The sequence below is a fragment of the Labrus bergylta genome, chromosome 9 (assembly GCF_963930695.1).
Source record: "Labrus bergylta chromosome 9, fLabBer1.1, whole genome shotgun sequence".
Lineage (NCBI taxonomy): Eukaryota > Metazoa > Chordata > Actinopteri > Labriformes > Labridae > Labrus > Labrus bergylta.
Genome location: NC_089203.1, coordinates 26,710,147 through 26,728,666, shown reverse-complemented (window position 1 = coordinate 26,728,666; position 18,520 = coordinate 26,710,147). Strand labels below are relative to the sequence as shown.

At 37.6% G+C, this 18,520-nt stretch overlaps 2 protein-coding genes across 2 annotated transcripts in view; both read right to left on the bottom strand.

Moving 5' to 3' along the window:
* Nucleotides 1-18,520, bottom strand: part of tlx2 (T cell leukemia homeobox 2) — a 167,769-nt gene that overhangs the window by 145,667 nt on the left and 3,582 nt on the right. The window lies entirely within an intron of this gene.
* il21 (interleukin 21) lies at nucleotides 720-6,261 on the bottom strand. Its single transcript, XM_065958959.1, has 6 exons — nucleotides 4,531-6,261; nucleotides 4,389-4,430; nucleotides 1,584-1,694; nucleotides 1,430-1,468; nucleotides 1,254-1,334; nucleotides 720-1,120 (listed from the first exon to the last, which is right to left on the bottom strand). The coding sequence occupies exons 1-6, from the start codon at nucleotides 4,771-4,773 to the stop codon at nucleotides 1,097-1,099; spliced, it is 540 nt and encodes a 179-aa protein (XP_065815031.1). The 5' UTR covers nucleotides 4,774-6,261; the 3' UTR covers nucleotides 720-1,096.

Genomic DNA, 18,520 nt, shown 5'->3' with positions numbered 1-18,520 from the left:
GGCTCATTGTAGTGCAGGATAAAAACAGCAGCAAGTATTTACAAAAATAAGGTGCAGATATAAATAGATATAAAAAGAAACGCTATGTATAAAATGACTATACAGATAAATATATTGCACGTTTGTGATGTATGTTATATTGTATTTTACAGTCCAGTGAGGTAGTCCTGTGTGGGGGTTTGAGGGGGAATGGAGGGATTATTTTTTTGTGTTCAAAAGTCTTATGGCCTGTGGGAAGTTGTTTAATTGAGGGACTAGAGAAAAGAAGAATAACATACTGTACTCACTGCTTAACTGTGTTTCTAGATCACGCTCATGTCAGGTAAATTTACATGCAGTGTGAAGATACGAGCATAATAAAGATCGCTAGCATTAGACAATGCAGTACAAGTTGTTTTGGTTTCATGCTGGTGCTCAAAAAATCGTATATAAAGCCTTTAAAGGGAGGACGAAAGATTATGAAACAGTTCAATGTAAAAGTGGATTTTTCACAATATGTCCCCTTTGAATAAAATACAAAATAAAGTTCAAACTAAAGAGTAGTTAATGGACTTCTTCACTCTAAGAAAACACTTAACATAAAGTGATTTCAGCATTCAATTATGAATCATTTACAAACGTGTGCAACTGAAATGAACTATTAATTGATTGTGTTTGAACGCTCGTTTGAGTCTCTTATATACCGGTAGATGTTTTACAAAACAAAGCCAACAAACCAAAACCTTTGAAACATTTTATTTGTATTAAAAATTACAATCATGTCAATAAAATGACTCCCCTCCTCGGTCACACCATACATAGTATACATGTCATTAAATATTGTCAATTCTTTAAGAACTACCACAGATAAATAAACTTTCACCGTCAGTGAAAAAGAGGGGGAAACAACTCCACATATGTCCACTAGATGGCAGCAAAGCAGACATTTTTTTCTTTTTAAATACATACTTTTTTTCATAGCTTTGGTGGGATTACCACCATGACCTCAATAAATACTGAATAAGTTAAATATAAAAAAAAGATATCACATAATTTATCTTCTGCATAGTGTCTTCTTTACATTCATTCTTGGTCTCGAGTGAATCCTCGCCTCCTCTCAGTTTGTCAGTCTGGTGAAGGCCTAAAGAAGGAAACAGGAATTTCACATCATCAGTTATATTCACATGTACAGTAATGGCAGACGGTAATATTAATCCTCATGAGAGAGTTTCCAATGTGGTAATTAAAAGTATTTCAATGAAAATAAATCTTACACTTTGGATAAGAGTCTCCAGTCTGTTGAAGAATATCGTCGCATTTTGTTTGGGATGTGAGGTGCAGCTTTGGCAGCTGGCCTGAGGGGGAAAGAAATGAAAACAAATTAATTTAAAAACCATCGACTCTGAGTTAAAACTGTAGCTCATGAATAAAGAAAAAACAGATCCCTTACCAGATTATTTCCTGTAGCACAGAAGTTCAGACCTTTCTCCTGAAATGGATAAAACACAGAGGTATGTTTTAAAAATGTAAAGGGCCCACATAGTGAAGTAACAATACTCCAGACATGCTGAACGTCGTTCCCCTCCCCGGTCCCGTTCACTTACGGTCAGCGGGTGGTTAAGGCTCTTGAAGAGTCTGACTCGCTTCTTTTCTGCACCGTTTTGCACCGGCAGGTTATCCCGAAAACACTGCAAGGCTGGCAGACAGCAGCAGTCCTGTTTATTTTAGAGAGAAATAAAGAAAATCAATGATTGTTAGCTAAAAATGCAGCATATGGTTGGTTCTACATGTATCCAGCTTCTTTGGCCACAGTTTATTTTATTAGTTTAAGATGCAGATTTTTACATTCTCATGATAAAAGTTCAGATTCTGGTCCTGAATGGTTTGGTTTTGATTGGACCAGAGACGGAAGGCAGTTTTAAGGTGCCTCCACACGGCCGATTTGGCAGCCCTATAGGTTCGCTTGGCAAACGGCAAACCGGCAGGTGTTGCAGCGATGGAAGCGGTCAAGAGAAGTGGTTCAGATAGAAGTGATTGTACCCGACCTAAAAAGCCTCTGCATGTTTCTAATAAGCTCCACGAGCAGAAACGTGCTCAAACTAGGATCAATATTGGAGATGCTTTTGAAAAATGGAGAGAGGTTAGAACGCAGAAAGGTTTCCAGACCCATGCAGAGCTGGATAAACACTGAAGCTACAGTGTCCAAGAAATGGCAACCTGCGTGCACATGGACTCTAGGAGACAGCTCTCTCTAATTTGAATTTGGACTGCAGTACTCATTTTAAATGCCACATGTCAGAGTTGTATTTGTCTCCCTTCATGACAACTGCTTCAATATATGTGGACAAAAATCCCCACCAAAAAATCTACTTGGACACCCTCAGTCTAATTTTAGCGTTTAAAAATGGTGATTTATTTTTTTTAAATGATAAAGTTGTATCATCTTAAGGGGAAATAATCCTCCCATCACTGCCACCAAAACATTTCCAAGAGAAGCTGTCTCTGGTTTCATGTCACGACTTCACCGTTGCAGTTAACTTTCCACTCAGGTCGACTCTCTTGCTTAAAACTGAAACTTAAACCAAACAAGAGTTTCCACCTTTTTTAAAAGATGACTTTCTGTTGTGTCCTTTTTGGATGTTTTTGAAGAAATGCAAATCACATTTCTGGACGGAAACAAAAATGTTTCCGTCCAGAAATGTGATTTGCATTTCTGTTTGATGCTCTTGAACTTGATCTATCTTTTGGTCAAATCACAGATTAAGATCACAGTATGTCATGGAGGTTTAAGTTTAGATTAAAGTTACAGAACAGACAGCTTAATGCTAACTTTTTCAATTATTATTTTTATTATTATATTATTATAAGTAAATATTGATCCTCTTTTGTATTTGACAGGAACAAACTCTTACTCTATAATGATTTTTAACTTAACATTTAGTGAAGTAGCATCTTAAAGCCCACTCAAACCCTACTCTGACTTCTTCTTTTTTTAAATAGGATGTTTTTTGAGCACACAAGATGCTTTGAGGAAGTGTGTGTGTGAGTGGTTTTGTCTGCTCTCTACTCGATTACTCATCACTTTTCACTCGCGAGTGCAGCGGAAGTTGTGAGAAAACACAGCGAGACGGCTCTCGACTTGACTCACCTCAAGGAGCCTGACAAGAAACGGAGGTGATCAGAGTTTACGAGTAATTCACAAAGCGTGCAGTAGAGCCCGCGGCCATCGACAGGCATTAAATCAACGGGCATAAAATCTCTATACTGGGGTTGCAACATGTCAATATGTGCACAAAGGAATAGTTACATGTTTTGTATGATCTCTATTTATGTACCTTTTTAGTTCTCTTGTAACTGCAGGACAGATTTTCAAATGTCCCTTTGGGGACAGTGAAGTACATCATATCTTATCTTAAACCATTTTAAGTTAAAGTGATTTATTGTAGCTTTTATGAAAAAATCAAATACTCTAGCGATCGGTTAATTCATAGAGGATTCTTTATAACAAATTGTGCCACAAAACTAGCTGATTATTAGTGTGCTAATTAGTCATTATTAATCACTTATTATAGTACCATAGTCTGTAAATAATAGAACATTACATAAGAGTTTACCCTCAATTATTATAATTATGTTTTTGCTGATTGTGCTATTTGAGCTGCTGTAACAACCACATTTCCCCCGATAGAGGATCAATAAATCTAAACCTTATCTTATTGATAGTAAGTTAGGATGTTGTTGAACATGAATTCTGATCATAATATGCTAACTTCAGTCATGTTCAACAACATCCTAACTTACTATCACTAAGCAGTAATTAGGAGGCAAACTCTTAGTTAATGGTCTATTATTTACAGACTATGGTGCTATAAGTGCTTAATAATGACTAATAAGCATTTTCATAAGCAGATAGTTAATGCTGAATATTGTGACCTTCATTTAAAGTGTCTCCGTACCTTTTGAGAATCATTTTCCAGCTTTTTATAATTATGGCTCATTTAAATGTATTTTGAGTCAAATGTTAAAAAATAAAATATAAAGTTTAAGAAAGTGTTTTTAATTTACTCTGTAAACTACAACGTGGTACATTTAGGTTGAGCAAAGTCTGCATAAGTTAAGGTCAGACTGTTTCCTCGTCTGTTCAGTCTGTAAATAACCTTTTGTCTAATTTGAAAGTGTTTTTGATTTTAGGAGGGGATTAATCACTTTTAAATAGTAGAAGATGTCAAATTCAATAATTCTTCGAAAACCTTCATGAAAAACATCAACACATTTCTCCAGCACACGACCATGAGCCTCACGAGTAAGTGGGAGAGTTACAAACGATGAGTAATCAACCACAAATATTAAGCATCGCTGTGACCCTTGTGTCAACTGTTATCAAGTACAAGTTAAGTTTTTTTTCTTACCTGGATATTCTGTGGTGGAGTATTCAGCAGCAGCTCGGTCTGCTGCAAGAAACAAAAAAACAACAGCATTCAGTAACAGATCAACGTGGACAGATTCAGAGAGCAGAGCTGGTGAACAAAACACAACCATGAGGAAACCCACCTGCAGGCTTTCTTTCACAGCCCTCAGATGTCTCAGGACTTCTTCTAGTTTTCTGCTCTCCTGTGATCGTTCAGTCCTGTTTGTGGCGGCCAGAGAGAAGCAGCAGGCTGCAAAAAGGCAAAAAAAGACAATGGGCTTCATGTTGTCAGAGCGAGCTGCAAAGGGAACCAGATCAACCAAAAGATGCTTTTCAGAAGATTTACTGGAAATGCAGACGGTGGTGTCGCTTACCTTTTTATACATATCCCTGAAGGACTAAAGGAAAACCACTGGTTCAGAGCTGGAAAGCTGCAGAAACTGGTGTGTGAGTAATGACATTTTCTTTTCCACTGGCAGTCACCACTACGTGATGCGAGAGTGGCGTCAGGCCGCGCCTGCGTGCGTGCGTGTGTGTGTGCGTGCGTGCGTGGGGCCTATACATGCTAATAGTGTGTGAACGTAAAGTTTGTTTGAGTGCAACCCGACAGGAAACTACTGGAAGACGGCACTTCCCATTTTCATTCTGAATCAGTGGAGCTGCGGCGATACCGTGTCATAGGTATCGCTCGTCGGTGTGGTGGTATCGACAACCTCAATGCATTCACTGCATCATGGCCTCCTACACAAAACACACACGGCGCCTCGGCCCAACAACAGGAAACCATGTTTTTAGTGTTGATGTTCAACTAAAAGGAGAAGTGAAGGAGGAGGAAATCCTCATCTCTGTTTTAAATAGAGATATTAAGAAAGCTGATGTCTGTTAGGGCTTTTGGGGCCAAAGCTTCCTTTTTTTTTTTTTTTTTTTTTAAATCTCACTGTTACTCATCAGCAGAAGAAACGTTTCTCTTTCTGGTGTAAAGATAAGGACAACGTTTGTCAAGTTTCGTGCACGCCTGTGTGGGAGAGGCGTTGACACACAGCGAGCGTGTGAGGGATATTCAAGATGGTGATGTCCTCAATGACAGATGTCAACGCTTTATTTCACCATTTAGGAGAAATCCCTGTAAAATAAAAGTAAAAACGCTAAAGTGACCCGAAAAGCAGAAAAAAAAAAAATAATAATAATAATCTTCAACCTTTACTACAACTTTTACACGTTTGACACGTTCGGTGTGTACGATATTTCAAAAGAATGTAGAACGACCCAGTTGATGAAGTTCACATTTGTTATCCCTTTTCAGATATTTTTATTGTGTCACATGACTCGTAATCCTTTTTTTTTTTTTTTTTTTTTTTTTTTTTGCTAAACATCATTCTCGACATGATTTGCCCAATTTGACATTGAGTGTGTTCTGCATCTTCTTTTCTCATTTCTCTCTAAACTTTATCAACATTGCACTCCACAAATGTGGAAAAGTGAAAATGTTAAATGTAGCTGTACACTATCCTTACAGGATTAGTATTACCTGGTTGACCTCTGGTAAATATGAGTAATTGAGGAGGTCGTCTGGGTTTTTTAATCCCGTATGAATATTTGCAAAGTAAATATCAAAGTAAAAGTCAATTTACCGACCACATTTCAGCACACAGATCAGATCCTCTGATAATAGTTATCCTGTCCGAATAGGCATGTCAGCCATTTTTTCCTTTAAGATGGTTTCAGCAGCTTTTTCTGCTCTCAGCATAATGGAGGCTGTGCTGGACATTATAAACGAAGGGCGACAGAGGAGAAGAGTCTGGTCAGCGTCTTAGGACCCTGTTGTGAAGGTTGGATCAGACGCCTTTCATTGGCAGAACGTGGGGGGAGGGGGAGGGGGGGGGGGGGAGATACAGCATGGAGACTATTTGGGAGAAGGAGCATCTAAAAATCCATCAGAAGATCCAGATGTTAAAGAGTGAATATTGCTCCTTTCACGTGTTTATTGTGCTCATTGTTTGGTTGTTTATAGAAGTATAAAGTGCAGTACTGAATGTAGATGTCGGGCATCGTGCAACACCTCAACGTTTTTGATCAGAAACGTCAGTAAATAGGAGGAAATTATCAACTTTGTTTATCCCCTGGGATTGCACGGGGTCAAACATTGACATTAGGGGCGTACTTCCCAAATGACCATAAATTGTTTTTGTTTTATTTTGTTGGATGTTCTGACTTATATGAAGGATTTTACAGGATAGGCAGAAATCAGCCTCGGGCTTCATTCAGCCTATATTCCTTTTTTTTTGGTCATTGATTGTTTGAATGTTAATGTGTGAAATGGACAAGTGGAAATGTTGCACCCTTGAAATGAACTCGTCCATCTTCACTTTTAGCGACTTTTATTAAAGAAATGCCCCACAGCTTTACTCAAGCTTCGTTTCTCAGCCTACACACACCTCTGTGTCTTCTTTACTGAGCCTCCCTTAAAGGGCCAGCGTCTTAATCTTAAAAGGTAGATAAAACACACACACAGTATTTACTGTTTATAACTTTGTTTTCTTTTACTGATGATCTTAGAAATATAAATTAACTTAAATACTTCTGGAAATTAAATTAGTTTAACTAGACACACTGTATAACAAAATGACAGAAAAAAATATGAAAAAGCATTTTCAGCAAGTTTTTTTGTTTTTATTTCTGTAAGTGGATTATTTGCACAAATATTTTTGACTCTTGTTGTTCTTTAATTAATGACCAAATAAAAAACTTTAATTCATTCATTCAAACCGGGCTTAATACATTCTTAAAGCACATTTTAGCCTCTTTGTCTCAGCTTCCTGTTGCTTATCTTAACTAATACACTTTCATGTTTCAGTGTGTATTAATAGACCACCTGTCATAGCTGTCCCCTGTGGTTTTCACCCACACACATGCACACATTGCACATATATAAAAAAAAAGTTTTCAAATCACATGTATGAGCTAAATGGAACTTTGTATGTAAATGTTACAGATTACTAATCAAGAAATGTTCATACATTCTCCAATAAGCATGATTACACATTTGGGAAATTCAGGAGGTATCATATGTCAGCTCGTCCCGTGTGCATCACTCAGCGACTGTGCACTCTGCGCCGTCAGTGTTTGTTCACAAATTTTTCTACACTCTCATTGCGACTGTGGCAGAGGGGAGGAAGTGAGAGTGAAAGAGAAAACCCCTTTAGTCTGCACTCACTCTCTCTCTTACTGTGTCAGCGTAAAGGAAAAGGTGGGTGGGGGCTTCGGCTGGTCTGAGAGATGCATCACCTCGGGGGGCGGCTGTCTTATCAGGAGTCTCTCCTGTGATGCACAAAAACAGAAGGGAAAATGTGTCCTCAGGTAGATTCACAATTCAGAAGAATTTTCCTCTTGCTTTCCTCAAGGAACTCTCCCTAACCCGCCTGTGGTGTGTGTGCGTGTGTCAGTGCAAACGTCTGACTAAGCAGCTGTGTCACATTGAAAACCTGTCTAAATTACGAACCTTATCTCATGCATAGCGGAGAGATGAAGTCATTATTATAAAGACAGACATTTTGACATAGATTAGATAATAGATGTTTTAAGGAAACATTTCCCTGAAGGATTTTTAAGGTATTATAAATGTAATAAAAGTCAATCTGTATTTAAACAATGCTGCATAAAACTGAACTTTCATGATGTGATTCAAACTATCAAGAAAAACATTGCAGTTCTGTTTTCAATACTCAAATGTAAAGTAAGCACAGAAAAAAGGAATCCTTGTCCACGCAGTCCCAGACTTGATTTTCAGCGGTACAATTTCCAAATGTCAGACTCTCAGACTTAAAATCTGTTGTGAAATCCATAACCACAGTTTGCTCATGAAATGGTAAATGGACTTGAGCTATATAGTATATACTGCATGGCCTTGCACCAGACCACCTATCAGATATGATTTTAGTTTATGAACCAGTACGGCCCCTCAGATCCTCCAGTTCCTCTCTCTTAGTTGTTCCACAGAGCAGGACAAAAACCTTTGGTGATGCTGCTTTCAGCTGTTACGCTCCGAGACTGTGGAACAACCTTCCCGAGGGTCCTGAGAGGAGCGCAGAATCTTAAAACTCATTTATTCAGTCTGGCTTTGATATAGTGCTTTATATAAATTCAAATCTTAACATTACTGTATTGTCTTTTTTTATCTTACTACAATTTAAAATATTCTTCTCCTATGTATTAGTTTTAATATCTTGCTGCTTTTATGTGTCGTATTTTCCTCTTCATTTTTATATATATTTTTTAATTCTTATTGGTGTGCATTAGTCTCTCAATGATTTTATAAACTACTTTTTTGTCAATAACTTATCTGCACTCTTGAAAAGCACTTTGAACTGCAATTTAATTTGTCTGAAAGGTTCTACCGTAAAATCCGGTGTATAAGACGCACCCTGTTTTTAAGGTCTCTATGAGAGAAAAAAAACTTTAAACTGTTTTCCTGCGTGAGGATTTATATTGTGTTCAGCGATGTCTACTAACGTGCAGCTGTGTCGCTCTTTAAGTTCCGTCTGTTTTCACTTCTGGGAGTTTGTCCTCCTACTAGCTACAGGACGGTAGTTGAGCTCTCAGCCTGCAGGGAAAGTTGGCAGAGGCACAGACTCCTAGTTTTCAAGTCGCGCTGCCCGACTCCGCTTGTCACTCTTTAACTTTAATATAGGACTCTTTCAATCAAAAGAACACTCCACAAGGTTTATTTACAGAACAATATACCACTGTTTTCTATAAATGCATGATTATGACCTCGTGAGGGAGAAAAGACGTGAAAGAAGTCGCGCAGCCAGCCAAAGACTGTGTGTCTGCAGCCTGGTCTGTGTCGCCGTCTTTCCCAGCACAGCGTGCACTCAGCTTTCAATACACAATGAATGGGGATGGGTTTTTAATCATTTCAGGTCACAGTGATAGGGGCTGCTGCCCCGCTGTGATGACGGCGCGTGTTTCAGTATTTTATACTGAACCGGTGTATAAGACGCAGCCAACTATTAAGACGAAAAAATAGGCATTAAAAGTGCGCCTTATACACCGGATTTTACGGTATATAAATAAAGTTTGATAGCGCTTTTCTAGTCGTCTACTCAAAGTGCTTTTTACACCGCAGGTCACACCTACACATTCACACACTGATGGTAGAGGCTGCTGACCATCAGGATTAATTAATCCCATTCCTATACATTCATACACCACTGAAGAAGCAGCGGGAGCAATTCGGGGTTGAGTGTCTTGCCAAAGGAGCTGTGGATCGAACCCTCGACCTTCCAGTCGAGAGACGACGACCCTACCAACAGATACCTACACTTTACAAATCCATGCGTACGGAGTTGCAAACTGTGGGAGTGGTTTTCTAAACTGTATCATCATCGACCTTTATTTAAGTTCTCAGAGAGATCATCGAGGGCGACCCTCATTTACAACGACGCCGAGAAAAAACATACATAAATGATGAACGACGAGAAATGAGATAAAGCTACTGCAGAAAATAAAATCAATAAAAGAGAAATAAGAACAATAAAATATAAACACTAAAATAATGTAAAAGCCTGAAATGACTACAGTGATAAGTCAGTAATTCAAAATCAAATAAAACAGTTACAGTCAGGTATTGGGCGGTTAAAAATAATATTTCTAAAGTGTTCATAAGGGATAAAGGTGCTCAAGTTCAGGTCCTGTTGTTAAATAATCCAGGAGTTTGCTGCACTAACACTAAAAGCAGTTGCACAGGTTTGCATTTCAAATCCGTCTGCAGTTTCCAAATCGGTGCGCACAGATTTTTATCAACTGTGCATACAAATCTGCAAACTGTGGGGTGGGGATTTTGAAAATTGCTTTCTATTTTTTTTAAATAATTGTGTTAATTAATTGTTTTATTTTAGTGTCTGAAAGAACAACAGACACTTACAGTGTTGCAAACATTTTGATGATTTTTTTCACGACTTCCATTTCAGCATAAATGTCACCTAAGCACCATGATTTGTATTTTAAAATGAAACATTTTTTTGTATATAATTCACAATAATTGTTAAAAATAAAATCTGCCCCCTCCGTCAGTGTCTCTAGACGACTTTGGTCACCTAGCAACAGACCCAGGAAGTTCTAAATCTACCTGATCGTCTTCTAGCATGCGGATTGCTTTGTTGTTTTTTTTAACTCTTGACAGTTTGACCTCTGACCTTTTGTATCTTTGACATCTTTTGTAACTTCACTGAACTTTGTTTTTAAAGGTTTCAGACTACAGGAGGAGACTCGGCATGTCTAAAGGTAAAAACCTACAAGCGGGACAGAAAAATCTTCTGGTTGTTAGTGGAACAACTTATATGAGTGTAATCATGATTACATGTTTAACCCCAAAATTAATTTTTCCAAATGAGAGAAAAAAAAAAAAAGTATTCTTTCATGACGGAGAGGTGTCGGTGTCACGTACGCCTCTTCTGCCTTTTTCCATGTAATTAAGTGAAACGTTTTTTGTTTTTTTTGAGGCTTTCTGTGCCGTCAGGGTTGAAAACAAACAGTGAGAGTTTCTCTCTGTGGTCAGCGGGTGTTAAACACATTTAAAATGAGGCTGACAGACCGAGGTCAACATGGGGGAGAGGAAAATGATGAAGAAGACGATTTATGAAAACATGTAAAATGACACTTCTGTTAACTTTTTGTTTATCAAGAAAATGTTTGAATCTGCATTAAAACTGAAAAAACAATTTTTTGGTATATTTTCTATTTTTGTACTCAGTCAGGATTCTTCTGATGATGTCATTTCAAATGTCGATAAGAGTTAATAAACTGAGCTTTTATATCAATTAAAGTGTGTGTGTGTTTACCTGTGTGTGTTTATCTGTGTGTGTGTGTGTGTGTTTATGTTTATCTGTGTGTGTGTGTGTGTGTGTTTATGTTTATCTGTGTGTGTGTGTGTTTATCTGCATTTGTGTGTGTGTGTTTATGTTTATCTGTGTGTGTGTGTGTTTATCTGCATTTGTGTGTGTGTGTTTATGTTTATCTGTGTGTGTGTGTGTGTGTTTATCTGCGTTTATGTTTATCTGTGTGTGTGTGCGTGTTTATATCTGTGTGTGTGTGTGTATGCGTGCATGTTTATCTGTGTGTTTATATCTGTGTGTGTGTGTGTGTTAGTGTGTTTATATCTGTGTGTGTGTGTGTGTGTATGCGTGCATGTTTATCTGTGTGTTTGTGTGTGTGTGTGTGTGTTTTTATATCTGTGCGTGCGTGTGTATGCGTGCATGTTTATCTGTGTGTTTGTGTGTGTGTGTGTTTATGTTTGTGTGTGTGTGTGTGTTTATATCTGTGTGTGTGTGTATGCGTGCGTGTTTATCTGTGTGTTTATATCTGTGTGTGTGTGTGTGTGTTAGTGTGTTTATATCTGTGCGTGTGTGTGTATGCGTGCGTGTTTATCTGTGTGTTTGTGTGTGTGTGTGTGTTTATGTTTGTCTTTGTGTGTGTGTGTGTTTATATCTGTGTGTGTGTGTGTGTGTATGCGTGCATGTTTATCTGTGTGTTTGTGTTTATGTTTATCTGTGTATGTGTGTGTGTTTGTCTGCGTGTGTGTGTACGTGTGTGTGTTTGTGTGCGTTTGCGTTTATATCTGTGTGTGTGTGTGTGTGTGTGTGTGTTTATATCTGTGTGTGTGCGTGTATGTATATATTTATCTGTGTGTGTGTGAGTGTGTGTGTTTATGTGTGTGTGTGTTTAACTGTGTGTGTTTGTGTGTGTGCGTGTGTGTTTATCTGTGTGTGTGTTTATGTGTGTTTATCTGTGTGTTTATGTGTGTGTGTGTGTGTTTATGTGTGTGTGTTTATGTGTGTGTGTGTGTGTGTTTATGTGTGTGTGTTTATGTGTGTGTGTTTATGATTTAACAGAAATATTACTATATAAACTTCTCAGACTTCATTAACAAAAGTCTTTTTTTAGAAATATCACACATCAGGATTATTAATAATTAACTCCTCCCACTCTCCTTCAGCTGCGGTCTCAGCTTCGTCAACACTTGTATGTATTTCCAGGGGGGGGGGGGGTGCAAGGTTAAAAGTTTGTCTCACACACACATGTTGCCATGAGGCAGAGACGACGCTCAGTGTTTATCAAACCAACATATTCACTTTTTTTTTACTATGTAGCTGAAGAGAGGATGAAGAAGGTGATTTTCAGTGTGCTTGATATTCCCGTAAGTGTACAGGAAGAAAGCAGAGAAGGTGTGGGTGGGGGATTGCCCCCTTTTTTTTTTTTTTTTTTTTTTTTGGCCTCTTCATCAGCGCTTCAGCTGTATTGACATCAGCAACAGAGCTTGATACAGAGTGACTCATTTCACTTTTATCATTCCAGTCCTTATGTTTGAATTCAGCTCTGCTTGATGTTGTTGGCAGATGATTTCCTATATTCACATTGACACAGATGTTAAGAAATATAAAAGATACCTGCAGAATGATTAAGTATAGAAGGCCAGATGCTGGTAGAAAAAAACAACTTTTTTTTAAGTTATGTTTACGTTTTAATTCAAATGTAAAAAAAAAAATTATTGCTGTGATGCAACATATGTTCACAGGTGATAAATAAAAGCATCTCAGTTATTAAGGCTGAATCATATGACGGAGGATTAGGGCCACATTAAAATATATACATTTTTTTTAAATCTCGAGATTAAAGTCGTAAATTTACGAGTTTAATCTTGTAAATTTACGACTTTATTCTCGTTAATTTACGACTTTAAATCTCAAAATATATATATATTTTTTTAAATGTACGTGGCCCTAATCCTATTTTTTTTTTTAAATCTCTACCGAGTACATATAGTATATGATAGTTTGATGAGACTAGTCACCACCGACTCGACATGATCACTCAAGCAGAAACTCAAATCTGAAATGATGAGTGTGTGTGTGTGTGTGTGTGTGTGTGTGTGTGTGTGTGTGTGTGTGTGTGTGTCTCAATATGTGTGTGTCTGAAATATGAAGCGAGATGGATCCAGACAGGAGTACAGCTTGTAAACGCTGGAGATGTTTCCATTGTTGATTAAAGAAAGACTGCACTGCAAAACAAACTAGTCTAAATTATATATATAATATTATAATTTATACTCAAATATGTCTTTACATTTCTTATAAGCCACATTTTCCTGACAAGTCCAGATACAAATCAAATTATTTCAAGATTTAAAAGCCAAAGAAATTACTTGTAATAGATTTTAAAAAATTGCGAATGGGGTAGGAAAATGTCACTTCAGTGTCTTGAAATATCAGAAATTAGTGTGTCTCATTAAAGACACTTAACCGGTGAAACATCTTACTTAATTTACGTCCTTCATTTTTGTGTTTTTGGCTGATCGCAAGTCAAATTAGATTTTTTTTTTTTTAAACAAGACAAATACACTGTCTCAGATTTGAGTTTTTGCAGTGCAGTCTTCCTTTTATTGGCGATGGATCATCTCCAGAGACAACACAGCAGAAGCAGCTAAAAAGTAGCGCCACTACTTCTTAAGTACCCCCCCCCCCACACACACACACACACACACACACACACACACCTGATCTAGGCTGATTGGTTCCAGGGTGGAAACATAACTCACCAAACAGGTAGAGCATCAAAATGTGAGGCATATCAACGAGCAGGAACAAAAACAACAACAACATGTGATTAGGTAAAAAGGTTAACTTATGTCAGGGTCGTCATGATTTTAAACTTCAATTTGAGACTAGAAACAAAATCTAACTTAACTTGTTACCTGTTTGGATACCATGGCAACAACAAACAAACAAAAAAAAGGGCTATGCAGCAAATATTATGTAAAGTGTTGAATTACCACAAATTACAAGCGAGCTCCAGCTCACCGTCTAAATTACACAAACACATTTGTTGCTTCGGCCACCTGACTACACAGAGTCTTCATTAGTGACTCTGTGGTCACAAAGGTGAACAAGGTTGAGATGCTAACAAAGCATGCTAACTGGTTTTTGTTGCCTTTTCTAGGACTACATTTTTAAGTATTTACTGATAAAACACAACACTACTCAACAGAAACAGCAGCTTCCTCGTCAAACAGTTAAACACAAATTAAAGTTTTATATTTGAATAAAAACCTCTACCTGTGGTTGTTATTTGATCCAGATGTTATGCATCTAAAAGCTGTAACAGAAAGACGAGCATCAAAGCAGACATACCACTGATGCAGTCGCTCTGCTTCTTCTGACACAGTGATGGTTATTAGTTTAGTCCTACTCAGAAAAAGGGGGCTCGAGAAACTAAAGTGTGCTTACACAACTGTGACGCATCCTTGACCTTTAAGGGTTAATACTAAAATTGTCTTTTTACCAGCAGCGCATGGGTTGTTTTGGAAATTGATCATTTTATGGGAAGAGAGCAGCGGCGGCAGCAGCAGAGCAGTGGGAGTACTGCACAGACTGCAGAATGCTGTTAAAACCACAACAGTGAGGGGAATAACAGCCAGCTGAGGGGCTGTGAAGATATTAAAGGCCCTGAAACTACAGCTGAAGAAAAACATCAAACTGCTATTGGAAAGTTTTTGTTCTTAAATCAAACGTCAAACAACCTACTCTCCCACAGTACGGCTCTGTGCACCCTCTGCTTTATACATTTTCCATGTTGTTGCTTCTGTAATCGGGGGAAGCTAATTTGCTTTATTGTACAAAAAATAAATAAAGATTTTGAAAGAGAAGCAGTTTCTTCTTTAAGGTTTTATAGTCGGTGCATTGTTGTGTTCATGCTAATGCAGTGAGTACAGTATGTTATTCTTCTTTTCTCTAGTCCCTCAATTAAACAACTTTTATACTCGAGGGGAGGAGTCAGCCGGCCGGCCGGGCGATGTAAACAAACTGAAGATAGGACTCTGAAAACTCTGAAAACATCACAGACAGTGGGACTCGGGTGTTACACCCATTGTAGACAGTCATGAGTTATTTTCAGAGGATATACTTGATTTCTACATTTAAGTGTAAAATGTAAAGCCTTTAAACAATTCAGATTTTTGAATGATGAACCTCAAAATGTTTTTTTTTTTGTGCAACACATTTTTTGAAACCGGTAGATTTCACAATCAATCAATATTTGTTTAGCGCAAATTCATAACAAAGTTTATCTCAAGACACTTCACAAAAAGCAGGTAAAAGACCTTACTGTTTGTTATGTTATCTATAAAGACTCAACGTTAATCCATCACGAGCACTCAGAAACATTGAGCAAACATCTTCAAAAGCTGTGTTGGGCTTGGAGAGTGAGATAGAGGGAGATGCAGACAGAACGAGAAGGATAGAGACAAACAGAGCAACAACAATGGATGAGACAGTTTTAGCTATAATGTCGGTAAGAATGGTAAAAGTATGAGTAGCATTAGCAGTAACGGCTAAGTATGATAATAGGCTGATCAGTATTATAATATTAATGTTAGCAGCTGTAATGATGATGAAACAGGGAGGACAGATTATGTTTATGAAGTGCCCACTGCAAGAAACTTTCATGTAATTATTAAAGGCTGGGTTGGTCATTTTCAAAAACTAGCATGATTTTGAAAGTAGCATTCCCTCAGTGCTCCGTCTGCACGCCACATGAACGAGTGCCGTCTCTCCAGAAGCGGACCTCAGCTCATCTCTTACATTATGTAGAAACTACGTCGTCTCATGTCTCATTCAGCGGTAAGTAAACTCCTAAAGTCATCGGTGACGAGCTTTGAGAGTGAACTAGAGCACGTAAGAGGTAGAGAGCGAGCAGGGAGACAGGGAGGCGTCTGATTGGTTCATCAGATTGGTACCTCCTGGCAGACATTGGTTGAAGTTTTTACAGACTTACAAACTGATACAGATGACGGATTTTCTTTGTTTCCTTTTTCAGAGAACATGAGTTCTTAATTTCTGTCAGGACCTAAAGTGGATCTGGAGGAAATTACCAACCCTGACTTTAATAGGTGTTAACAGGGAGATAATAAGAAGCTGATTTCTCCTCTTAAAATGACGGTCAAAATGTCAAATATTTAGTAGGAAAAAATGTTTTAATGATGGTGCTTTTGCTACTGGATATGTTCAACATCGTTTTTAGTTGCCATTTAAAAAAAAATCTTATTTGTATTCTTGTCTTTGCGTCCTCTGAGATCCTGTATTTGACCATTTGATCTTCTTTGTCTTGATTTATTAATTTCCCTCCTTTATGAAGCTCTTTGTAACGTAGCTAAGTAACAAGTGCTTCATCGTTTTTTTTCCTTTTTGAAACCTTCAGGGGCTGAGAAGCTGAATAAATGAGTCTCCCTCCAGAGCAGTGTGAAAAGAAGACAATGGTCCATAATATCAGGACATCATCCGTCACTCTCACCTCTCACCTGTATTTGAACTGTAAGAAGGTGGCGATAGATTTGAGTCATGAGGGGTAGTATTCAGAAGTGGACTTCACATTTGGCTCATCTTTTTCGATTTCAAAGTTTTAGCTCGGCAAAATAAAAATAAATCCTTTTTAAATTCAACGTCTTGGCTCGCTGATCAAGTCACAGGGTCATGGATCATAGTGTTTGTTCTGTCCCAGTTTACAGATCGATCAAAAGATCGATTCCTTGATCATTTTATGTAAAACTAGGTCGAGACTGTACGCACTTTTAACATAAAATGAACTACAAAATGCTCAAATATACGTCCATATTGAAGCTCTGTTATCTGCGGTTCTTCATCGATAATTGAATTATTCTGACATTTGATTTGAAACTGACTTTGAAATCTTTGTCCTTTAGTTTTTGGGGTTGTTTTTCTCGTATGTCTCTTGTGACAAAAGAGCCCGATTCTTAGAGACTGAATCAGGATAATGTCATGTGTCACACGTTCTGTAAGCATCGTCTACCTTGTAAAATAAATAAATCATCAACAAGGATCTAAAGTGAAGTCTGGATGTTTTTATACCATCAATCATTTCATTAGTGGAATATTCTTCAGAAAATACATCCCTCTTCTTCTTCTTGAGACAAAACTTTTTTCGTATTTTCCACCTGATGTTCCTTCGAGTCTCAAAAAGCTTTTCAGAACTTTCACAACCGGTTGCAAGCATCGTCGAAAAGAGAAAATAATAAGCCTCCGTCTGACGGCTCGGAAAAACACGTCATTACTATATCCTGTTTCTTTGAACAAAGTTCGGTGTTTTGGTCAGACACCCGCTGCACATTAGACTTAATCAGGAGCATCTTTCCTCTAATGTGTGGGTAATGATAGAGCCTCTGATACAGACGATGGTTTGGTTCAGTGAGAGTGACTCTGAGTCACTGGCCTCGTCTCTCTTGTCATTCTCGTCTTCAGTCTCATCATTCTGGATAACTTAGTCATATGACTTTTATTGTTTGACACGCCGTGTTTCTGTCTGCAATTTAAAGATAGTGCTGGCACTGAGAACACAAGGTATACAGCTCGAGAAAAACATTAAAGATCACAGAGAAAAAAGAAGTTTCTCTTTGGTTTTAAAATTGTTATTTTGTTTGCAAATCTGTGAATCTTTTTTTTTTTGTTTTTATTATATTAGAAATGTCTCCTAACCAGAGGTGTCAAGTAACTAAGTACAAATACTTCGTTACCTTACTTAAGTAGAAATTTTGTGTATCTATACTTTACTGGAGTAATTATTTTTTAGCTGAATTTTGACTTCTACTCCTTACATTTTAAAAATAGCCTCGTTACTCCTATTTCATTTCGGCTTGTTTTCATTTCGGCTTGTCATTGTTAAAAAAAAAAAAAAAAAAAAAAAAAAAAACTTGTCCAGATGAATCGTGCCATCCGGAGAGAGTGAATTTGATTGTGTTTGGATGAGAAGTATAAACATAAACCATTCCAACACGCTGTGGTGCGGCCTAAGCTTTTGTCCTTAATGGCATTTTTTTCCCCTTACATTACTTTTACTTTTATACTTGAAGTAGTTTTGAAACCAGTACTTTTACACTTTTACTTGAGTAAAAAGCTCGAGTTGATACTTCAGCTTCTACAGAAGTCTTTTTAAACCCTAGTATCTATACTTCTACCTGAGTAATGAATGTCAATACTTTTGACATCTCTGATCTCAACTTGTGAATTTCCAGATGAACTATCCTCAGTTAGGTCTTTTATTTTGTAGAGAATGACAAACTGGTGCAGA